This window comes from Limanda limanda, chromosome 18 (assembly GCF_963576545.1).
Source record: "Limanda limanda chromosome 18, fLimLim1.1, whole genome shotgun sequence".
NCBI lineage: Eukaryota > Metazoa > Chordata > Actinopteri > Pleuronectiformes > Pleuronectidae > Limanda > Limanda limanda.
Window position 1 is genome coordinate 3,922,744 of NC_083653.1, and position 25,884 is coordinate 3,948,627.

At 42.9% G+C, this 25,884-nt stretch overlaps 1 protein-coding gene across 1 annotated transcript in view; it reads left to right on the forward strand.

The window, feature by feature from the left end:
• Window positions 1-3,172: 3,172 nt before the first annotated feature.
• scara5 (scavenger receptor class A, member 5 (putative)) overlaps window positions 3,173-25,884 on the forward strand; it is a 43,901-nt gene continuing 21,189 nt past the window's right edge. The window contains exons 1-4 of the mRNA XM_061091890.1: window positions 3,173-3,284; window positions 7,185-7,313; window positions 24,650-24,849; window positions 25,167-25,345. Coding sequence (XP_060947873.1) covers window positions 3,173-3,284; window positions 7,185-7,313; window positions 24,650-24,849; window positions 25,167-25,345 — 620 coding nt within the window. The remainder of the gene's footprint in view (window positions 3,285-7,184; window positions 7,314-24,649; window positions 24,850-25,166; window positions 25,346-25,884) is intronic.

Here is a 25,884-nt window from a genome sequence, read left to right on the forward strand (position 1 = left end):
TTTGACTCTTCTTGGCTCCTGGTCCCGTTGGCTCTTGAGCTGTTTGTAGTTTTTGGACGGAGCTCAGCGGAGGAAAGCCTCCAGTCTTTTGAGGGATGAAGGAAGAAGAAAGATCCACTTCCAGTAAGAGTTCAGTCCCATTTGAATCTGGTTAAAGTGAATCCAGCGCTATGAGTAACAGCTGATTCAGACGCTTCTTCGCTGTTCTTTCAGATGCAAACACGGATGAGTGAAAACGACTCGTGTGGGCAGTGCACGGACGTTTCAGCTCTTAATGCAAATATCAGGCGTGTGGATGTTTGGGCTTGAACTTCCACTTCATCCTCCCATGGTGCAAAAAAGCTAAATTAAACCAAACTTAAAAGGAAACATGAAAACTGAACCGAACTTGTGTTTTCTGAGTGAACACGCCCTTTAATTTACACACATACAATACACAATCTAATCCAATTGTCTCATTCTCTCACGTGCGATGCTATCATCTCTTTCACGGTTGTGTAGATAACGAGAGCAGGCGGTGACTCATCGCTTTCCCACCGTCCTCCGCTGGCACCGGGTAGCGGGGGGGGGGGCGACCGAGTGCGTGATGAAAGAGCGTTATATCCCACCACACTCTGTGTAATTAGAAGATAACTCACCTCATGAATGCACACACACACACAGTGTAGACTCAGCCACACACACACACACAAACACACAGATTCGGGGGGGTATGGAGGGTTTTTGGTGGGATCTCCTAGCAGCCCTAATGGTTTCGGTCTAAATGTCAAACTGACCCCTCCGTCCCGTCCGTAATGATAAAGTCTAGACTGAGAACTTTTTAACGACTTTGTCAAACACTCACAGATCTGCCACCGGGGCTCGTGGGAGTTTAAACACCCACAAAATGCTGACTGCAGCAGATTTGATTTTACCCCTCTGGAGACGTCTTGTGTCATGAGTCTCGTCTATTTGTTCTTAGCTGATATTTGGTTTGCACCGTGCGTGGCGTGGGAAACCCTGTGCAAACCAGGAGAGCAAACGTGGTCGACTCGGGGTAAATATGGCGGCGAGGTTATGTGAAGAAAAAGCAGTAAGTGGACGAAACTGATGGCGATTCGTTACCGGTTTAGTTCTCTACAAATAAAGATGCGAAATTCAATCTGCTTGTAATTGAAAATTGAGCTACGTCGTAGTTTGTGCGCCAGACTCTCAAACAGCGACTCATCACCGGCTTCACCTGCTGGATGAGGCTGAGAGCCACGTGTTGGAGGTGGAGCCACTTCTCGTGATGATAAGTGACTCCTGAGACACTCTCCTCTCTCTCAGGAAATGTTTTCCGTTGGATTTATGCGTCTATTTGGCCCCGGGACTCGACAGCAGGACAAGCTGGAATCTGTCAAAGCGTGCTTCATTCTCCACGTCACCGTAGTTCTGTGCGGTGAAACACCTTGAGACGCATCACATCACAGCTGCTTCAGGTCCAGTTCTGGTTCCCGGAGCTGCAGTTTGTTGTGTTTTCATGAGTCAAACTTAAGAGTGTGTCACCGGATATCGATATCTGCAAGCGGGCATTGGCTGACTTTCTTCTTTTTAGCAGATTGAATCGATTTTAAGCGTGAGATTAATTGGAGATTTGCACGATTTCACGTGGGCGGCAAGGTGGTGCAGGTGCTGCACTCCCACAAACACAAAGTCTAAGATAATGGCAGGAAGGGTCTTTTCAGTACTGTACCTGAAATGCATCATGAGAAATTCCTGTCAGAATTTTTGCTAGATTTCAGATCTTCTTCAAAAAATGTTTATAATTTCATTCCAGTGGACGATCCTCTCTACTTCCTGAGCCCATGTATCAGACTCAGTGTTTTTCCAATAGCTTGCAATTCAAAATTCAACGCCCAGAAAAGTCCAGGATTCAAGTAATTAAACCTAAATTCAATGAATCTAGTGTTTAATTGTCAATCAACAGAACAAAACAAACACTAAGAAGTACACAATGTGTTTTTGTTTTAACATTAGTGAATCGTTCTCATCTCTAACATCTTTTATGATGTGAAGGCAGCATAATCCTCACTCATCCTGCAGTCTGTGCCCACTTTAAGGGTCAGGATGAGAGGCCTGGACATCTGAGAGAAGAAGTCTGGGGTTGAATTGACCCGTGCAGTTAATTCGGTTTGGGCTTTTGAAGACTTCCTCTGAAGGGCTTCCAGACACATTGAGCTGGGGAGGAGACCCCGGGTCAAACCCTGCAGAGCACCGCCGAGGGGGTTTTATATCCCATCTGACCCCGGACCACCTGGAGATATACGCTGCGATCAGAGCAGATAAGATAAGACGTCTGTTGTTTGATGTAGATTTACACCACTGGTGGATAGTTGTCGACTCGGGCTGCCAGTCAAACCCTACCACGGGACATGTGGTCTCCAAAAAGTGCTGTTGACAGGCCTAATGATGTGGAGTTTGTATTATAAGAGAAGCCAAACGCATCTCCCACACTGTGGCACGAGGCCCGGTTGTTATGGAGGGTGAATTTCTTCTTCATGGCCCGTGACCCAAAACTTTCCACTATTCTTAATGCGGCAAAATCACAAACCACGTCCAACTCTGTCGGCAGAGAGAAACAAATCACACAACGCTGGTGCAGGGATGATGACCACAATCCTCACACCAGAGGGATTTCCTTCTGTTTGTTTAGCTTGGATCTCCATCTTTGTGTGTCTGTGTGTGTGTGTGTGTGTGTCTGTGTGTGTCTGTGTGTGTTGCATTGGAGCTGATCCAGTCAAAGCTCCCTCAGCGTATTCACAGCAGTTAAGGGCAGGGATGCAAAAACGAATGCATTTGAACCTTCTGCACCTGTGAGGACCCTCTCAGATATCAGATAAACCCTTAACCAACCACAGACTTAGTACTTTACAAACCTCTCTGAGCCAAAACATGACCCACATGTTCAGGCCTTGGGCTAAATGTCGTCACCTTCCCGAGGACAGAAGGACACAGACAAACACTGACCTCGTGGCTCAGGGGGTAGAGCGGGTACTGTACTGTTTTTTGACCACATTACTGCAACTGCCGTATTCGTACTCTCCGTATACTGAGACATTCAGAGGGTATGAGGAGAAGTGACAGTGTCTTTTGTAAGGAATGAGACATTGTGAGGTTCACGCTGTGTCTTCCCTCTTCACCAGGGGCGGAGATGGAGAACAAGGCCATGTACCTGAGCACATATGAGGAGAGAGAAAACGGCTCCATGTACGAAGAGGCCTACGATGGACACAACTTGTCCAAACTCAACCTGTGTGACGAAGGTAAGACGGAGAAATGAGACGGACACAGATACTGATGAATCTTCAGAAAGTACACAAACACCTATCTACACTACACAGACACACACATAGAGGCTTGGCATTCACTCTCTCACTATGATCCTCTATGGAATGTCCAGGAGCAACATCCGTGTGTGTGTGTGTTTGTGTGTGTGTGTGTGTCTGTGTGTGTACGTGCGTGTTGGTGCAGCTGAACGAATCCACAGTCGACCGTGTGGCGCTCTCGGGTTTCGACCCAGGACTCTGTGAGTTTGGTGGGAACGACTTAGTGAACACACACACAACTGGAGAACTTGTTGACGTTTTAATGGAACTTGGACGATGCTCCTCACACATCAGGAAAAGACTGACCACGTCCAACTCTACTAATACTAGGACATTTACACACCTCGGACAATTAGAGGAGATATTACGTCCCCCCCTTGCAGAGCAGCTGGGTTCATGGGGGGTGCAGCGGAGAGGAGGAAAGCAAAGCGGGTTTCAACACCACTGACATGAGGTGTCATCAAGCTCACCGTGCTCTGACTTTTGCATCATAATTATAACGGCACATTCAAATTCAGGATATGTCAAACGTAGGTGAAGCAGAGTTGTTGTTTCACACTAATGTCACAATAACTCGTCAATAACAGAGACAGTGCCGGACTTTTTTTATGGAATCTGGTGAAGTTGCCGAGCACCATGTGTCTTTCATTTTGAGGAACAACGCTCTGCCCGTTGTAAATCCACGACACTCAGCAGAGACGCTCGGATGCACCGACTCCGCCAGCACCTGACTCACACTGGAGCTGCTGGAAACCAACCCAGTGCTCAAATGGGTCAAACTTGGTTGTAGGCTCCTCCAAGTTTACTGGTAAAATAATCCTCCAAGCCGGATTAATCCTCGACTCCTAATGATTATTGAATTCTTTGTCCAAACGGTGCAAGATGTGGACAGCACCTCAGCAGACAGACGTGACTCACGGAGCAGTGAGGAAATCCCCAAATGTATTTACAGTTACTTGATTAGCAGAAACTCTTATTCCAGCTGGAGACGATTGTCACTGTGTCACTGAACATGGTTTTGTCTTTTTATTTTCACTAAATTATATTTATGCTGCATTTAGAACAATCGTTACTCTGCTTTTCTCAAGTATTTTGCAGGAAAAGCTTTTAGCAGTGAAACCATGAACTGAAAATACAAATGGGCAACGTGATGTGAAGCCAGAGCACCTTGAGCGCCCCCTGGTGGCTGGAGGCAAAAGAGGTCTTGAAACCTGCCTCCTCCTTAATGTTATTGAATGGAACGTTGAATAAAAGCAAAATACATTTTTCTGCTTAAGTGTAAATTTTAGTTATTTTGTGGCATAAAGACGGGGATGATTGGCAGCTGAGACTGACTCACGATTGGTCAAGCATGTGTGTGGGCGGGTCCTCGATGCCCTTACTGTATTTTGGCTTCATTACTGGAGAGGTAGAAGGAAGCTGAGATGCGTCGTCCATTTTAATTTAAAGTCTGTGAGTGAAACAATAAGTTGAAGATAATAGACAACTTTTTAAAAGATCTAAGTTGTTGAACTCAAACAAATTCTTGTGATTCCAACTTCTCAAATGTTTAGAATTTGCAGCTTTCCTCAGTTTTACATCATCCTATTGTTGATGCCACCCAATCACGAAGGTCGTCTTCCTCGCAAGGTGCAATCCCCGACTTTCTTACACGTCCAAAGAAGGACATTCTTCATGGGACCTTTGCACCTCTCCATACATGTGTGAAGATTCCTGTGGGTTCCAAATCCTAAACAATAAATCATGTTCAAGTGGCGTTTCATATTTCATGCAGTACTCTCCTGGTGCTGAAGGGGCCCCCCCCCGTGTTTTGACAGCTCGCTCGTCCCTCCACCCGAGGCTCAGTTTATCATCTCTCTGACTCTGGCTGCTGTGACAAATGCTGTTAGGGCCTGAGCCAGGTTGGTTCAATCATTGTCTTCACAGCTAAACTGGTTTTGTCTGTTTTTTATGAGTGTGTGTGTGTGTGTGTGTGTGTGTGTGTGTGTGTGTGTGTGTGTGTGTGTGTGTGTGTGTGTGTGTGTGTGTGTGTGTGTGTGTGTGTGTGTGTGTGTGTGTGTGTGTGTGTGTGTGTGTGTGTGTGTGTGTGTGTGTGTTTTGAAGTCCAATTTAAGAGGTCGACCAGCTCGGATTGACATTTCTGTTCCTATACATTCCAACCATGTGACACACACACACACACACACACACGCACACACATCTGAGCCAGCTGTGTTTGTCTTACGTTGGTGGAGTGTGTGTGTTCTTCATCATGGAGGGGAATCTTGTGTGTATGTGTGTGTGTGTGTGTGCGCGTCAGCAAGAATCCACCAGTGTTCACTGACAGATTGTCATGGTCCAAATGAAACCATGCTGTTGGGAGGCCGCTCGGCAAAATCACTGTTTATATTTAAAAGTCAGACGCCAACATCGCTTGTGTGTTCGCAGCAAGAAAAGAAACTCATTAAAACCTCATTATATCTCGGTGGGTTTTCATATTCATCATAATGATCTTGTCACACGGCTACAGTGACTCTCCAGAGACACCTGAGGCAGCTTCTCTTCTTTGCACTTAGTTCATCTCAATGCTGACAGTTTCAGTCACAGAATTCACATATATAAATGCAATACATTTTTTTAGCTTAGCAAATCCTGCAATGCCACAACAAATGCAACTACTTTATTCCAATGTTTTCTACTTGTCACTCATGACCATACTGACATTTTGACACATTAAAAACCTAGTTTATTTCTGAAGTCGAGGACGTCTTGCTCCAAAAATCGCTAATAGTGAATTTCAGGTGGTAAATCTGCGACTAGTGTTGCCGTAAAGTACATGAGAAGTTACAGGAGAACAAGAAACCAAAGGGAACTGAAACTTTACTTCAGCAAGGACGACTTTTATTTCTTTAATATGTTGAGGATTAATATTTGTCAAACATTACTGGTGACGTCAAATCTCGTTCTTGTTCCAAAAAGTGAAGGATGTGACTCACTTCATCCTCTTGACCTGATGAGAACGTTCCCTCAGCATCAACAGCCTAATCCCTACCACACACACACACACACACACACACACACACACACACACACACAAAGGAAATACCACGTCCATCATAACAGTCTTGTGTCACTTCTATCAAGACTAATTCTCAAACATCTGTTTGACCCTGAGAGCAGGGTTAAGTGATGACATGAATTATAGTAATGGCTCCACAGTGAGTGTGTTGCATTGTGTAATTCATACAGCAGAGTTCGCTTATGTGTGAATTCTGCTGTATGATTTTATCCGTGCATATACGTACGTGTGCATGTGTCGGACTGAATGTTGTTGGCCCCGAGGCACTAATGTCTAAACCATTTCTCTTTTAACAATGATTAACGACTGAGATTTGCCAAATATGTGCAGTTATTTATCATCAAATTCATACTTTGAATTTAAGAGTGTGACCGTTTTAAAAGAAACGCATTGTACTGCGATGTTTGATGTATGATCGTCCCCTTGGATTTCCTCAGGGCTGTATGTCATCATACCAACACATTTCAGGGTTTATCCTGAAAACCTTGGAGTTATCTGTGTGGCCTCAACCACCAGTCTGGGCTCATTCTCGTATTTTTTAGCTCAAGACGAAGGAAATACCTGGAAAACATTGTCTGGGTTGTTTTCAAACTCCCTCGGACACGTGAACAACCTCTTAGGAGCAAATCACTCACCTCACCTACATGAAGTTTCAGCCACAAATGAATTCACTTTCAGATGAATGGTGTTGTTGAATAGAAAAGTCCTAACATACTTGCACCTGTATTTCCACGTCTCCTCCTGTTTTGACTCTGATGTTTCCTCCTGTTCTGGGTCAGGTTCTGGAAAGCGTCGCAGGAAGCAGGACCAGTGCTGCACTCACCTCAACTCGCTCTCAGCCATCAAATACGCCATTGTTTCCCTCTACATCCTGGTTCTTCTCACCATCTTTGGACTCTGCCTGACAGGTAGGTAGGAAACAAATGGATTTAATCGCGTGTGTGGTTACGACAGGTACGAGCTCGTGTGTAAAACGTGTTTCTCTTCTATCGGCGTGTGTCGAATCACCAAATCTTGCATTTCTCTGATTTGCTTTAAGCAGCTTTTTCATTAACACTGGTAACTGTTCAGTGAGCAATAAACTCATGAAGAACTTATCGCTTTTATCACAGAGGGTCCTTTTTTTATCACTTTAGTATCATGTAAGTTCAATTTGATAATAGCTTAATGCTGTCACTGTCAATTTGATGTCTTATAAAGCTTTGGGATTCATGGTTGTTGATGGGTTTGATCTTGACTGTTGTCATGTTGCTTTCTGTCAGAAGCTTTTACGCAATGAAATAATGATGCATAACAACCGCAACAAAAGATATCTGAAATACATCGAAGCATATTCATAGATTCATAACACACTGTGTTTTTCCTTGTGCAAGTTCAAGCTGAGTAAAGCTCAGACCCGTGTGACACATGCTGTTCTTTTGATTGTGATTATGATTTTATTATTCTAACCTCAGTGTTAAGTGAAGAAAAATGTGACGCATGATGTTGATCGGCTGATTTGTGAGAGATGAAGTGTTGGATAAACGCGTTTGATGAGGAGGTTGGTGGGTTTGAATACGGCTGCGGTTTCCTGGTGCTGCTTTCACATCATCCTTCAGCTGTCAGACGTGTATATTACACCCAGTTATTGAGCCTGAATCTGAGAGAGAAAGGAAGGGAGGAAAGAAGATAAGAAGAAATGAAGAGAGTGAGAACGAAACTTGAACTTGAGGCTAAAGCTGTGTTGTCGGTCTGATCTGATGAGGGGCTCGTGCCCGACGCTGGAGCCGATCATCGCCACATTATGCAACGATGTGGGGAAAGAAGTCGTTCGCTCACCCACCAAAACATTTCCCTTGGCCACCGTCCGATTCCAAACCGCCTTCCTCCTACTTCCAGTGGTGGATTTGGAGGCATCAACATTATGTCTCTCCAACATCCCATGTCTCAGTGATTGGCAAAAAGTATAACCTAAACTGTAATGTGGAAATTTGGACGTACCAGTTATGAAAATGAGCTAAAGCTGTTGTTATTTCATATCACACAGTAACGTCATAAATTCCAGCGTCTTCAGAGTTTACTCCTCTGCAGATCCTGCTTCTCCTGGTTGATTTAGAAAAACCCTGGCGCGATGCCACAGCCTCCCTAGTGTGTGTCTGTGTCTGTGTGTGTGTGTGTGTGTGCCTGTGAGTTAAACTTTATGGCCGTTACCTTCTGCGAACCCTGCCTCGGCCTCCTTGTGAATATCAACTCTCTTATTAGAGGAGAGGAAGACAAAGAGAGTTTGAAAAGCAGAAAAGACGAGGGACGATAGAGTTAGAGAAAGATAGAAACCGGTTTAAGAGCTGTCTGGCCTCACACCAGCAGGATCCTGAAGGAATCGACTGCTCTCACTAATCCTAATTTCATTTCAAGACCTCCTCTCTCTCCGAGCCGCAGCGACACGGCTGAGGCCATTAACCGGCTGTGGCCCCGTGTGAGTTCCCAGGCCCAGAGATGCCGTTAGGAGCTTGGAACGAGTCTGTTGTCGTCACAGAGGTATTCGGTTATTTAAGGCTTTTAGATGAGGTTGTTTTAGAAAAGCAATCAAACTGAGCTTTTCAGCAAACCTCTCCTAAATTCACTGCCAGCCGTCCCAGAGCTAAGTGGCTCCATCGTGACTTCAGGGGAGGCCCCCCCCCGCTGCCACTCGCTCACGCAAACACTCAGATGATGCGAGTGCACGCGGAATCACAGTCGTCGGCAGCGGCTGCCAGTTTTCCTACGTGAACACGGATTCAACCCTTTTGTTTGAATTCTCTCTTGACTTCTTTAGCTTTTTCCAGCTCTTATGTTGGCCTCCTCCCAAGCTCATGGTTAGGAGTGATTCCCATGCCTTCACACACGCATCCATATTTCACAGCATAACCGCGAGGCCTCATCTGAACTCGGCCCGAACACATCTGCACCCATGACGTGATAAGTATGATATAGTATTTTCTGTGTCAGCGCAACAGATACTAAATCTCATAGTTTGGGACAAGTGAGAGAGGGGAGAGTGAAAAACAGAAACGGAGGTGGATAAGATCTGAACGGCGGAGGATGGATCCTGCTCCAGTCATCATGAGGTGAAGAGCTGCCTTATCACTCCGTTAGCGCTACAAGCTAATAGAGCTCCGTCAGCAGTACAGAGATCTGGTCCCTAATCGAAAGGTCACATGTTCGGAGTCACAACCCAGACGTTGATCTTCTCAGAGGCGCCTGCTGGAGCAACTTTTGTCTTTTTGCAGTGGCTTGTTTTGGCCGTAGCTCAAGAAGAGAGGGGCCGTTACTGAAGAGACATGTGTTGTCACTCGATTACCAACTAATGGTGGCGAGGGACGTTTGTTTGTTTACCCAGAACTCTGTGGATAGCCCGACTCTACGTTTGCATGTACGGGCTCAAAGTGTCAGACTCTTTCTTGACCTCTCACGAGCCTTGAAGATTGCAGACAAGTTTATCCATTTCTAATAAATCAATATTCTTTGGATGATGGGTTTAAGTTTGGTTTCACCCCAGTCCATTTATCTATTAGTCAGCAGGAAAAAACTACCAATCGGATGGGCATTTGTGGGAGGGGCAGGTCCAGGGAATATTTTTCACTTTACTTTGCAGAATTTGGGCGTTTTGGGACATTTTCAGTTTTCCTTGATGAAAAGAAATCAGCGATATTCAGGGGACTCATATTTTTGAATGAGTGATGATTCTTAATTTAATCAATGGGAACTGTTGGGCCTTGGCCGGATTTTTTTTGAACTCACAAAAAATCTCCTAGTATGAATAAAAAGCAGATTTAAAAAGCTTTGTGGATTTTTCCCCAACAACAGCTGGATGATTGTTTTCCCAATTCATTTTGATCGATGCGTTTCGGACCAGCTCCAGGACTCCTTTGTAATGGTTCCCATGTGGAACCACGAAACAACGCGGGCCATGTTAGGTTAAGATTGATATAAAAAATAATAGGAAGAAAGTATTAAAGAACCGGTTATTGCTTGCTCCAAAGGGAAACTGATGTCACTTCTCTGCTGTGCTCACGTTTACGTCCAACCATGTTTTAGTCATCAGAAACTCAAACTCGTGAAACTGTGACGCAATGACGAGATGCTCTACACACACACACACACACACACACAGACACACACACTCCTCCTCTCGGGTGCAGTTGATTGGCCCATATCTCATATGTGATGCTCGAGCTAAAAAGAAAACAGATGCACAGTTTTCTGTTGTCTTTCATTAATGCCAAAACTTCAGCAAAACTCTGCAGCTCTTTCATCCCGGTGATAAATTGGCGACTTGTCCCGGGTGTAGTTCGCCTCTATTCCCGATGTCAGCAGGGCTCCACATCCCCTTCGAAGGATAACAAGGGTAGATAATGAAACGATGGATCTTTCACATGTTTTCACTGTATATCCAGAGTCTTACAATGCCTTAGTTTGCAGATAAGAGGCTGAAAAACATTACTGCACTCAGGACAAGAAGAGTAGGTGAGAGATATTGGACTGTGCTAAGTTTTCTTTTTATAGCCAGTGTGGAAATAAAGTTGTGGGACGTAAAAATGGGATGATGCTTTCAAAATGTCCCTCACGTCACAGATAGAGACAGGAAATCTGCAGGAAGGCAAAAGTTAATTTCAAACAATTGGACATCTCCAAAAAGTGAAGACAAATGGGGTTAGTCTGTAAGTCTGACACACACAGAAACAACATACTTTGCACATTTAAAAGGTAATAAAAGTTCCCTTAATATGTACAAAAATAACATCTGGGAACCGGTAACCATAAATGGACAAAGATGCACGGAAAGATCAATTTTAAAAGGATCTGTAAGAGTTGACACTTGGACATAATAGCATCTTAAAATCATTTTTCTTCTGCTGCTGGAAATTTGTTAGTTCACAAAGTATAAAATGCCTGAAGAGTTCTGAGGATCATCAGTTGGGTGATTGTTACCTTTTGGTTCATCACTTCCAGTTCATCTTTACACATCGTTATTCAATCCATTGATAAGATAAACATTTTATGATTCCATTTTGCCCTTAAAGCCTCAGTTACAATCACACAAAAAGGTTACACATGAGTGTAGTTACACGCTCCATTGACTTTCATCGTCCTTGCATTCCTGTCAACTCATGTAAAAGGCACGTGCACTCCTAATAAAACTCTTATTTTGCCTTGTAGCACAGCCGCACATTTGTCAAACTAATATCTATCATCTATCTATGTAGGATGTATTGTTGCTACACTGATTATTTCCTCTTCTTTCTCTGTAGTTTTATTTTAACAGATGCAAATGTTGGGCGGGAAGAACCGTTTGTTCCCGTGTGAAGACGTGGGATGGTTTTCATTGCATTCTGGCCAGACGCTGCACCAAATACCTTGTTCTACATCTGGAGTGGGTTGAAATAGCAGGTTGTGTCGAATGCCCCAAGAAACACATCTACATAGGCCCATTTAAGGCCTCACAGACCAGAGCCTGGAGTGATAAACACCTGGGGGTTCAGGACAGGAGGTTCAAGAAAGATTTACACCTTTTATATCCCTGTTTACGAGCTGCTTGAGGATCTAGTCGTCTGATAACAGGCAAAATACCAGAGAACCGGCCTACTCTGGTGGATGATGATTTACATCCACCTGCCAGTTGTACACTGTGGTTTCTACCCGCGCTGTTGTGTCTGATGGAAGACGTCAGCCATGTGTTATTCTCCTCCCATGTGTGGCAAATCTAGAAATGCAGCCTATATCCCTCTGTTTAACTTACACTGTAGGTGCAGCTGAGTCATATTTTCCAGTCGGAGCAAACATGCAGCTCACAGCTCTGGCACGGCGCTCCTCCTTTCCTCAGCCAGTTAATTGCTGGAAAACATGAGGGTAGATTTGTTATTCTTCTTTTAAGCCATGAAATCTTCCAACAAGAGTTTGTTTGTGTCTTTCTGTGATAGCGTAGGTAACAGGCATGTTATTGCCAAGCGGCTATATGGTTTATTTTGGTCTCTGGCCGTTGTTATAACTTGGTTTGGTCATGGATTTGTTATCGTAATTGTGTCCATGTTTTACATCAACTTTTCCTGCTGCAGCTAAATTTTATTTTGGCTCTAAAAAGGCAGCCAGATTGTTTATAGACCATTTTGTAAAACACGCACTTGCTCCCAGTTAAATATTTTGATGCTAGCAATCCCGACTGGCAAAGTCTTCACAAAAGTCCTTTATCGACTTGTGAGCGTCTGATTAGAGTATTTCCACAGGCACCAGTTTTTAGGTACTTTCCCAGGACTGTTGATTTCATGTTGCTAGCAGAGTTCACTTGAATGTTTCTAATACAGAATTATAAGTAAAGACGCTCCAAGAAAGAGAGTCATGGAGTTTTAACTCTCAGACTTACTCTGAAGTCTGGTTAGTTTTCTGAAACTCTCCGGAGGGGCGTATGTTCGAACTCCAATGTCCGAGTCAGTTGTTCTGGACAGTAATAACAAGCGTTGGATGCAAACCCTGAACAATACAAATATCTCATGATGAGAAAGAGGAGACGTACACATTGAAGACGAGGATGTGAACTTGGAAAGATAATGAGATTCAAGCGTTTTTGTCGATGCCAGCCCTCAAGAATCTGCTGCTGCGTTCCTCAGAGGTGAAAGACAAACTCTATGCTCGGACCTATTTTCCCGAGTTCTTATCTGAAAACAGTTTGGGTCTGTGGGACGCTGTCGAGGAACGCATCATTCCCGACTTTAAGAAAAACAAAGGAAGACGAACTTTACCGCAACAGCAAGCTTTAGATAACTTCAGCTCATTTAAGGTTGTTTGAGAACGAACACGGCCTCTTTCACATCATGATACAAGATAAAAACCTGCTTTAAATCTGGACCATATGCGTGTGGGGGAAAGCTTTAAGTTTGTTAATGTGACACCGCAAAGTGCCACTCCTAAAAACCACATTAGAGCCAGAACTTTAAAGGTATTAAACCACACCCTTGTGAAAACAATCGTCATTTTCTCTGCGGAGGATGAGATGTTTCTGATCTCAGTGTGTTAATGTTCAACACGGGTAAAACATGTCTCCCTCCAACACGCATCGTCTGCAGGAGAGTGAGTCCGGGCTAGGGGCATGTGCCAGAAGAGTCACACACAAACACACACACAAACACACAGGACGACATGTATGTTGTATGTACACACTGTCCCAGGGCCCCTGAGCAGAGGCTGAGAGCATAAAGCCTGTTCTAATGAGTTTCTGCGCTGTGGTTGTGATTCTCGCTGAAGAAAAGGGTCTGGAGAAGGTCCAGCTCCCCCAGTGGGAGTCCGTCATAAGAGGCGTGCGCACACACATGCACACACGGAACCACGCAGGGAGAAGTCAGCCCTTAGTTCCTCAACAACAAGCGCCCCAAAAGTCAGCAGACAGCCTCATTCATGCAGTCAAACGCAGGTCATTAACATGTCAACGCTAATTGGACCAGACCTACTTCTCTCTCTCTCTCTTTCTCTCTCTCTCTCTCTCTCTCTTTCTGATGCTCTCTCACTTTGTCTTGCTGCTTCTTCTGTGTTGCAGAGAATTGAATTTGAACGTCGCCTTGAGGCAGAAATGCGTTTCAGTCAATGAGAAATTCTGCAGTAATCGTTACCAAGTGGTGTCGTCATGGTTGTGTGGTTGCGTAACTAACCATTAAAGGGCGCATTGCTCTTTATACGTCTCGGTTTCTTGGTTTTATCTGCAGCATGAAACCGATTCAGCCTCACTGACGTCGGAGAGCAACAACATCTCCACAAATTCGAAAACATCTCTCGGAGTGGAATCGACAAGAATGTGGATTTTTCCTTTTAGGAAAACCTTTTAGTTTTTGCTTGAATCCAACTAATGGACCTTTAAACAATTTGGATTTTATATTTCTGACTTAAATATTTTTGTTATAACTGGACTGAAACTTGTGTTGTAGTTCCAAAGTATGTGTGGATGGGATAAAAGTGTTGTGTTGCTATTTTTAGCAAAGCCAGCAGCATGACTGAATGATTAGGATCAGTCCACCACTTGGATGATTGCGGTGAAATCTTGTCCAGATCTCCTTGTTTCCTTGACGATGTTTCCCATTGACTTCAGTGATCCCCTGACTTTTACTCCTCACACCAACATTAAGCTCGACAATAGTGATTTCAAGTGAAACCTCAGAGCAAATATTGGACTTGTTGTCATGGAAGTTGGTGTAAACATTAATGTCCCCTTCTTTGAGCCGCAGCCTCACAGAGCTGCCTAGTTAAATACTTTTCACACTACTCTTTATCTTATATAAGGAGGTACTAGTATGCCTTTATATATGTATACATACAGTTTATGTTGTGACATAAGTCATATAGTTGTTTTGTGTAAGAACTTTGGTGTTTTTGTAAATGTAAAAGTTCTATACATATATATAATGTTAAAAAGCCCAAAGCTCATAAGCAGGTCAAGTGTTTCAGACAGAGGCTGAAAAGAGGAGCTGCAGCAATGGACATTATGAGGAAAGAGAGCACGTGAACATTTTCAAGTTACCCAAATAAAAAATGACAAACCTGAATATTATGTCTCCTTTTCATATAAAATGTTTTACATGGAGGATTGGCACTGAATGCTCCTTGAATAAAATTAAATCACAGATTCAGTTCAGCCTCAAGCCGAATAAGTTGATGGGATTCAATAAAGTGCTACACTGCTGTGTGCAAATAAGTCCAACACAAATAAAAGCAGCACGCCTCACCGATGCACCTCTCCATAAACAGCCGCGGTGATTTTTATAAATCTGCAGCAGAGGGGAGGTTAAAGCTCCGGGGGGGTGAAAGCTCGATATCAGGCGCCTAAATTAGTGCTTTCAACACTTTTTTTTCCTCTTTTTTATTAGCAGACTAATTAGATAACAACAGATTTCAAAGACTCCGGGCTGGCACACACACACACACACACACCATAGGGTGGTTTGATCTGTGTGATTATGTTGCTGGAGCTCAGTGAAGTCCTAAGCAGGGCACAATACAGAATTATGAGAGCTGGCGTCTCAGTGCTCGGAGGCCGTAAGTGTCCGACTGCGTTTGGCTGCAGGACAACTCCGAACAAAGCAAATAAACAAATAAAATGTAAAGACTTCGCTGCTCTGTGTGGCCTGTGGGGAAAGAAAATAGGGATCAGGCGTCCTCATCTCACATCTTTTTCTCTATAAATTGAACTTAAATACTCGAAAGAGATGTCGTAACATGTAGTAACATTAAACTACGACATGTTGACAGCCCTTATTCATCAAAATGTTGTACTCTTGCTGCGAATATGAAATATTATTGCTGTGTTTAAAGTTGCTTGGTGGAATTTTCACCTAAAAACCAGTCAAAGCAAAAGCATGTTAAGATTTCATGACTGAAACGGAAAAGCTTTAACAGTTTTGTTTATGCTAATGTCACTTATGTGTACTTTATAGAAGCTGTGAACCAGAGTTCTGTGGAGGAAAATGTGTCAGAATGTGAATAAGAGTTAATTCAGAGAGGAAGTACTGAGGGCAACAGGGAGTTTAATACTAGAGGTGTTTTAGAGTTAGGTGTATTCACAAAGATCCCCTCAGTACATTTGTCCATTGATCCGAGCTAAAAGTACAGCGAAGTACATATTTAAGATCAACACGTTAACACATTTTTGAGTTTTAATCATTGAGATTTATTTTCTTTCCTTATAAAAGTAGTTTTTGTAATTTTTTAGGGTTAAGAACATAGGATGTCGCTCCTTGTTAAGAATGAGGAAAAACTTTGTGAATATGGGCTATAAACATAAAATTTGATTGATTGATTACGGCAAATTCGGCAAATTCTAATATAGTGCTTTTATTTTGGAGATTGGAGCCAGATACTAAATCATTTTAACAAAATTAATCTTGAATCCACAAAAAAAAATCCCCTAAAACCTAATTACCCGTCATAACTAGTATATTTTATTGAATATTGTTAAAGGATCATATTTTTAATTGATGGTGAGAGTCGGCTGATCCGTTCATTTAAATCGTTTAAACCACAGACATCACTTCAGAATAGACACAGCCAACTCAACAGGACACTCACACACTCACACACACACACACGCACACGCACACGCACACACACACACACACCTATTAAGTCATTCAGCCTCACAGCACGAGCCTCACTTTGAAGTCTGCTACATCAGACACGGTCCACGCTTCTAAATCAAACAAACCCCACCACCGCCACCGCTGTCACTTCATTTTGACATTCCTGCCGCTGAGCTACAGCTGGATGAACTCAACGTGCGACCGCCCCCTGACAGACGCTCACACACAACTCAGCACAGACACTGTTGTATTTAACCTTCTATAAAACGGACAAATAAACACGGGAAACCTCGCACAAATACAGGTTTTCTTCTGCAGCAGAGTTGAATCTCCAGTTTAAACCGAGAGTCAACAAGTCTCTGTATATTCTCATGGCGTCGGGTGTGACATGGTTTTGCAATGATAAATTTGTGTCATCAGTTGCACAACGAGGTTTTGCGTAAATGGCGATGAGCCGGTATTAACCCACGACAGCAGTTATTTGTGAGCGGCTTGCGTGCGTGGATGCGATTGTGGGTTCTTCACCAAACACGTAGTCTGCGTGTGACTGGTGAAACAAAACAAAATAGTTTTATCTATCATCTTGAGCCACATCTCAAAGATTCTAAACATCAATAAACCACAGTCTAATTATTAATAGCACATGTTGAATCAGAGATGAGCGCAGATCATGTTAAAGAGTTTTGTAAGACTTAAAAATTAAAACCATGTTTCTTCTTTCTATTCCTTCCTCAACCTCTTTGGTGTTTATATCTTTACTAATGAGGTTTGACATGTTGACCTTTATCCTGCTTCTATCATCTGAAGAAGCAATATCTCAGTTTGTTAAAGCACAGAAAGGACAGCGCCCTCTTGCTGCAAGGAGGTTCCCCACCAAGATGTCCTCAGAGACACTGAAAAATACAGATTTGACAAAAAGCTTTAAAAAGGTCTTAATCTTCTCGTCTTAAAACGATCAAATCTACATTCATTAATATTTTTTGACACGTGTTAGCAGCTAATTGCCAATTTAGCAGTATTTGCATTAATAGTCTTTACATCCACATCATGAATAGATTTCCAATATTCTCTAAACTTTTACCTCTGTTTTGGTCTCCACCAACTCCCGAAGAATATATCTGGCTCTTTCCCTACAAGATGTTCAGCTTTAGTCCTGTAGGCTAACAAGGCTGGTTGCTAATGTTGACTGATGTTAGCAGGTTAGCTTACAGTGGGTGTATTTATGGAAAACGCTTCATTCTGCTGCTGGAAAGAAGTTTTTAATATGAAGTAAATGTAAATAAATAATCTATCAGAGCATGATTCCCCTTGTGCTGCTTGTTTGTGCTGTTGTCCTGCTGCTTTGTGTCAATAAAGATCCATCTTATCTCATCTATACGTAAACAAGAACAGAAAAAAAATCGTTCTCAAACTAATTTATTCCAGTATCTGCTTGGTAAGGACGTCTCAGGATGTAGAGACGCCACAAACAGACAGAAAGTCTTTGATAACACTGATAAAATACTTTATTTCTCCAGTCAACCTCTGTTTAAAACATTTATCTTTTCTCCCTCTGGTTCTGAACACAGTGAAAACAAACTCAACTATCGCTCACATCTTTCCCTGCAGCTGGACTGCTGTGGGATCTTGTGTCTGTTGTAGTTTGTGTATCGTGTTGTTTGTTTTATTGTGGCGATCGACCGTGCGGTTTGATCTCAATCCTGGTTCAGAGTCAACACAAACAGGGCAGTGATGCAGGAAGATGCACAAACACGGATAATTGAGCTGTGACGTTTCCTGCCTGACGAGAAGTTGATCTGATATATGATGAGTGTTGCCAGTTATTGGTTTAGTGTGGTAACGGTAAACTGCTGGGAAATAAGAACTAAACAGCTTTTAACAGGAAAGGTTGTGAAATTACAACTGGAGTTTACTCGACCCTGAAAAAAAAAAGGCAAAGCAAGTTAGAGACATGTCCGCTGTGTTTGTGAATTGGAAACATGTCGGTAACACAAACCGTTGTCTCATGGAATTACAATCCTACACAATTAAACTTCTTCAAACATCATACCCTTCAAAATAAGAGCTTTATTTACAAACAGATGTATAATTTAGCGTGTGTCTCCTCCACGTTAGCAGATGGGACTAAATAAAGTTGTTTTAGATACTTCTTATCCCACTGGTGTTTGTTTAAGTGTTCATATTCCGGGAAGTTTGTTTTTGATAAGTTAATTGAAGTTATAAAAACGGGCTGAAACATTAAGATTGACAGCTGATCCTTGATTGGTCGAGCACATGAATCTGCGGCAACTTCATCCCACGATGCTAACTTGCAATAATCCAATTAAATATTTATCTCACACACATTTTATCTCTGATCCCACAGGTGGTCCATTTCAAATCCACCTCATTGCTTCGTTTTGATGTGAAGTCAAAGAAAGCACATTGTTTCCCTCTTACATTTTAGGATCCTGTAATTTCACCCCCCGTTCGCCGCTGGAAGACTTTCAGGTCTGCAGTTCACAAAAAGACTCTTTCTTCTTGAGTTCCTTCCCTCCGTCCGGCTGCTGGCGTCGCTTCAAAGAGCAGGAGGGTGTTGTTCAGTTTCTGTCTGCTGGGAACGCTGGTCTCTCACTGGTTCTCTCACTGACAAACACACAGAACACAGCGCTGCGACAGATGTTGTGTCCATATTTCACTGTTTTATTACGAGAGGGGGATTGAAAAACGTTCGACGTCAAAATGTGACAGTGTAAAGTGACTGTTTTTGACTGTTTCTGCCTCCACAGTCGGATCACTCTCATCTCTGTCTGCTCAATGAACTGAATTCGGGTTTTATTGTCACTTAATATCCTTCTGCAAATGTTGAAGACACTCCAGCTCCGTCCACCTGTTGGTCCACCTCCGCACCGCTGAGCTAATGTCTGACCCTCTCGTTCATTGTAAATGAATATTTTAAAATGTGTACAACATTAAAAGTTGAATTTGAAAGGTTTTGGCAAAGGTTAATCATGAAAGAATAAATTGCGCATTTGTTATGGACAGACTATACACAGACTGTAAATAAAGATTGACGATTTGACGGCCCCTGTTAAGTGAAGCCAAATCCTCTTGGTCGCCCCCTGGTGGCTGGCTACACTATAAATCATAGATCCCGCCTCTTTTATGTTAGCAGATGGTACTTATAACAAACAGTAAAATCTGAGTACACGGCAAATACATTTTTTCTGATGGTCAAGTCCTCGTTTTTTCCAGTAAGTTTGTTTTTTATTACTTCCGCCAAAGATGTTTTTGTCTACGTTTATATGTTAGCAGGATTAAGCAAAAACGACTTAACCAGGAGGGGTGGGGCATGAGGATCTGGTTCAGGGGGTGGAACCAGAACTTTCTTTAACAGAACCGCAACAAGCATCACAGCTAGAATACTATTTCATTTAAATGCTTCACGTCCTTAGATGACCGGGATCTACTCACCTCATCATCATGTTTGACATTTTATTTGGAATCTCCGTTTCAACACCTGGCTCCTCCTGCTTTATTCTGAAAGGGCCACGTCAGCTCCTCCAAAGACACAACGTGCAGCTGGAACAGTTTGTCCTGACTGTTTTTATCGTGGGGATGTTTGGGTTGGATAACCGGGGGATCGTGTTTGCCGAAGCTTGATTCCAACAAGATGTTTTGGTTGAAGTCACGTCAACACCTTCTCCATATCAGTCACTTATCAGATTATCTCTCAGATGGATGTCCGTGTGGAGGTCAGGAGGTCAGCAGGAGGCCGTCTGAGGCTCCCTCCCGCCTCTCAGACATGGCCGACTCCTTCGTGGAGGTCCGCTAATGAAAGACCTGTGAGGACACAATGTTTTCAGTGGTTAAAATACGCAGAGGGTTGATTTATAGTTGGGTAAAGGACAAGATGAAGGTTGTAAGAGAGTTTACATTCTTTTCAGTCGTATTGTGAGTTTCAGAGAGACACAACTGTGGTGAGGTCAAGGTTTAAAGTGACTCGGCCCCGTTTTCTTCTCCTCGATACACAAAGCAGGTCAAATTGACCCAATCAAAGTTGATGTGGCTTCCAAATAGCTCTTGAAATGTTATAGTTGGTCCTCGTCAGCTGCAGTGAGATCGTAAACACGCCGTTAGAGATACTGCGACCGCTAGCGCTATCGTTTAGCCTTTGTATAAACTATATAAAACAGGCAACAGGGAAACGGTTCTGTAAATGAGGGAAAGAATTTGCATTCAGTAAAAAACAGGAGATTTAAATTTCAAATCTGAACCTCAACCACAAAGAAAAAACAATGATATTGTTTGATATTGGTTGTGATGGTTTTACGTCAAAAGTGCCACGTTTATCTACTTCTAGTAGTTACACACACACACACACACACACACACACACACACACACACACACACACACGCACACACACACACACATGCACATCTTTCTATAACCCTAAAGCCAAACAGCCCATTGAATTTGTGAGGACCAGCCAAAATGTCCTCACAACGTCAAAATTGGCCCTCACAACTATAGATAGACATGTGCACACACACACAGACACACTCACAAACACACATACACACAGACACAATCACACACATACACACACAGGCTCAGACTGCAGATAAAGAGATAAATGAACAACACCATGTTGGTTTTGGCTTCACCCACAGAGGAATGCATCTCTGATAGACCTCCCTCTGTCTCCTCTCTGCCCCGACCATGACACTGTCCAGCTTGTCTGTCTGTGTCACAGTGTGTGTGTGTGTGTGTCTGTGTGTGTGTGTGTCTGTTACACACATGCAACAATGTGACACTGTTTCCTGTTCAAAGACTTGGTTTTAGGATAAAGCTTAAATTTTGTTTAACGTTTAGTTTATTTTAATCCAAGTCGGGAGATGAACATTGTCTATTTTTTGCAGATTATTTTAAAGCAGGTCTGGTCCTTGTACCTGAAATGCTAAATGCTAAATCGCCCTGATACTCTTCATTAAGAGTGAAGTGGTCTCATCTCATTCAGATGACACACTGACATCCAGCTGTCGTCCTGGCCCGTTCTCCTGGAAAACACCACTTTATATGTGAAGGGATAAAGTGTCCTCTTCTCCAGCGAAGAATTCTAACACCGTGAAGCTGTGAATTTTGGATTTGTCTGTTTTGAATGTCGTTGCCATGCCACTGTGTGAGAGTTTGTGTTGTTGTGCATTGTCTGTGAGAGAGAGAGGAAAGAATAGGAGGGGGTCGGAAAAGACGATGAAATAACTTTCCCATTTCCCAGGTTTGAAATAGATTTATCAGGCATGAAGCTCATCTTTCAGTGGAATTCTCAGCGTCCTCGTCTGCAACTCACAAAACACAAGGCTTCACATTTCCAGCTGTATCCCAACAGACTGAGGAAGAGGAGCAGCGACTACATGGGTGTTTGGTTTCTTTTGGATAAAACTGTGAATTCTTGACATTTATGAGTAAATCTTCATCTTTAAACTTCATCTCTCTCTACAGATTTTTCATATCCAGTAAATTGTAAAAGTGAGGGCGACAAAATTTGGAAAATCTGTCCAAATGTGTTCTGGCAACGAATTTTAAAGTTAACGTGTCTTTGCTCTGAAGACACCGGGTTTTTTTTCTGAACCGTGAGAATCTACCAACCTCAAACTGTCTGTGGTGAGGAAATGTAATTCTGCACCTTAAACCTTAAAACACACTGCGGTTTGGAAACAGTTGATGGATTCCATTAACGCTGACCTCTGTATCGACACTCAGTTCCTAATCCTCAAACAATCCTCACAAGATTATTTGACAGAATTGTGGCATTTATGGAGTTTGTTGCTGCTTTTGAGTTCATTCAACACCTTCATCAAGCTCTGATGTTTCCTTGGCTTCATTTCATTTCTACTCAATAAATAAGATTCACCACAACATTGGATGAAAGCGAAAAACAAATCAAATTTCCTGCCTGATTTATTTTACAGATGAGAGGCGTATTTCTCAAGATCACTGATAAAAGGATGTTTATACATCTCCAAATATCCAATATTATTCTCATTTGTCCCTTTTAGAAGAAATACTCTTGATATTGAAAATATAGTTACCATGGAGATTCAGCCAAAAGTCAATTCTCCCTGTTCTATCATGCTCTGGTTGATCTTAAATACATGTGTGTGTGTTCTCCTGGAACAAAGAAACCCATGAACCACCGCTGACAAACCATCATTTAGCGATTAAGCTCCCTGTGCAGTGGAGAGATTTCTGCTTATTTAGTGTTTCAGGTCATTAGGGATAAACCTAACACATGTAATAGGTGGGAATTTAGATGATTTGTTTGCAGCTCTGTGGCTTTGTGGCACTTTTCTTGCTCTGAGGTCATGCAGAACGTTCTTGGCTCAGACTCCGACACACACACACACACGCACACACACACACACTTTGAGATTTAAACTCTCTTCAGATACGTGGAAACAGAAACACTCTGCCTGTGTAGCATTGAGCTGTGGCATCAGTGTTTCAAAGAGCATGTGTGGGGCGAATTATCTGCTTCCTCTGGTTTCCCAAGTCTTCACTTCTGTTATTTTTTTTGCTACGCACACATTGGTCCCTGCTGTCCTGCCGAGGGGATGTCGTCATGGCGTAAAGCTGAAGATCTGGTTTCAAAATATCTCTCGGGCTATCGAGCCGTTACCGCGCAACACGCTTCCAACATAACACGAAACAGAAGAGCCGCTTCTCGTCGGGCTCAGTTGAGAGGAGAGAAAAATACTGAAGAAGTGGCCTCAAGAGGAGAAGAGGTTCTTAGGAAGCATGTTCACTGTCAGCATATGTGTGTAATTCAGAGAATTATATCACTTTATCTATCTATCTATCTATCTATCTATCTATCTATCTATCTATCTATCTATCTATCTATCTATCTCTCTTTCTATATATATATTTCTATCTATCTATCTATCTATCTATCTATCTATCTATCTATCTATCTATCTATCTATCTATCTATCTATCTATCTATCTATCTATCTATCTATCTATCTATCTATCTATCTATCTATCTATCTATCTATCTATCTATCTATCTATCTATCTATCTATCTATCTATCTATCTATCTGTCTATCTGTCTATCTGTCTATCCGTCTATCCATCTATCTATCTATCTGTCTATCTGTCTATCCGTCTATCTATCTATCTATCTATCTATCTATCTATCTATCTATCTATCTATCTATCTATCTATCTATCTATCTATCTATCTATCTATCTATCTATCTATCTATCTATCTATCTATCTATCTATCTATCTATCTATCTATCTATCTATCTATCTATCTATCTATCTATCTATCTATCTATCTATCTATCTATCCGTCTATCCATCTATCCATCTATCCATCTATCCATCTATCCATCTATCGCTCTATCCATCTGTCCATCTATCCATCTATCCATCTGTCCATCTATCCATCTGTCCGTCTATTCGTCTATCCGTCTATCCATCTATCCATCTATCCATCTATCGCTCTATCCATCTATCCATCTGTCCATCTATCCATCTAGCCATCTATCCATCTATCTATCTATCCATCTATCCATCTATCCATCTATCCATCTATCGCTCTATCCATCTATCCATCTGTCCATCTATCCATCTAGCCATCTATCCATCTATCCATCTATCCATCCATCCATCTCTCTCTCTCTTTCTCTCTCTCTCTCTCTCTCTCTCTCTCCCTCTCTCTCTCTCTCTCTCTATCGTGTAAAGATAAAACGGTACTAAAAGGAGAATGGACTCTTAAATTCCATCTCGAGGAATTCATAGTTCAGATGCTAAAACAAAACTCTCTCCTGCGCGTGTTGGACGAGCAGCAACGTGCAGAAGCCAACTCCAACATCAGTCGAGTTGAACACATCTGATGTAACAGCACAGAGATCTTCATGCTGAGCCCACACTGGAAACTCATTTTGGGCTTAAATAAAAAAGATTAAGGTCTTATATTAACGAAACAAAAGATTTAGCTTGGAACAGACAACCAGAAAACATCTGCTCTGTGTTGATCCGCTGGCCGGCTCCAGGCTGACAGATGTGATGGATCGTGAGCCATGTTCGATTCCCTGCACCTGAGGGATCAGCCAATCATCACCCAGAGCCGATCTCTCACTCCCCATCTGTCTCCCCCCCCCCCCCCCGCCCTAGTCTCTCGCTCCCAGGTGTCCTCGCAGCGACAGGAAGTGCTGATGGAGAACGTCACCCGGATGTCGGAGCGCTCTCGGCTGCTGCAGCAGAACCTGGGCGAGGCGTCCACGCAGGCCGACCTCCTGGAGAACATCTGGAAACTGGAGAACCTCTTCCAGAACCACAGCGACTGGCTGCAGAGGCTGGAGATCCTCATCAAGGTTCGACTGATCCCAGAGAACAAGAGCTGACACAGAGCAGCAGCTCAGAGCTGGACAGTGTTACAGGACACTTTGACCATGACAGATGTTTAGTCAGTGACTCAAGAAATAAGTTTTTTAATATAAAGTTAATTCCTTAAGTCAATAAACTTCTCTTCCAGATAGGAAAGGTCTGCCCTGCTCACACGCTCCATTTCCCTTTCAAGGGTTTACGATTATCCTTTATTTGTTCCTGCAGTATTTTAACAGTGCATCTTGTTAATCTGTGAAATACTATGACGGCAATGAAGAACACGTTCTGTTCTCTTCGTGTACAGGGCGTGAAGGTGGAGCTCAGGAGCATCCAGGCGTACTCTCTCCAGTCCGAGGGCTACCTGGTGCAGCTGGACGACAGGTTGTCCTCCCTGAGCAGCTCCGCCTCCAGGAACCTGACGGGCTTGATCGCGGAGGTGACCCGAGCGTCCACCTGGCTCCGCGACCAGGACCGCATGCTCCGGTAATATTGTGTTATTGTTGAAATGGCTGCGAGTCCCCTCTCTCCAGTCTTGTCATGTTCTGGCCCATATTCATTTCCCTCCCTCCTCTCTCTTCTCCGCTCTTCTATCGGCGTAAATCAAAAGCACCTTCCGCTCGGGTTTCACAACTATCTTTCAATTGGACGGGAGCATACATGTTTGTGGTTGTGTTTGAGGGAGAGCGTGCACGTGAGCTCCCTCGGTGCACGTGTGTGGCATGAAATCATTACGTTTGAGTAACTTTGACATCTGTAGTCTTTGTTGTTGTTCTTTACATGTTTGGCTTCCATCAGGTTTATGCTCCGTGCTTTACTTGCGTCATTAAATAACAACTATGCGGTCAACACAGTGAAGCATTCAGCTCCTAAAGATCCCGACATTTCCTTAAAGAGCTGGTGGAGACCAACAACTGAGCAAAAATGTGATTTAAGTTCACGTACATGACCTTAAATGAAAGTTTAAGTTCGAGGAAAAATACACGAGCTACTAAACTTCCAAAAGCATAACAGTGAAACTGCAG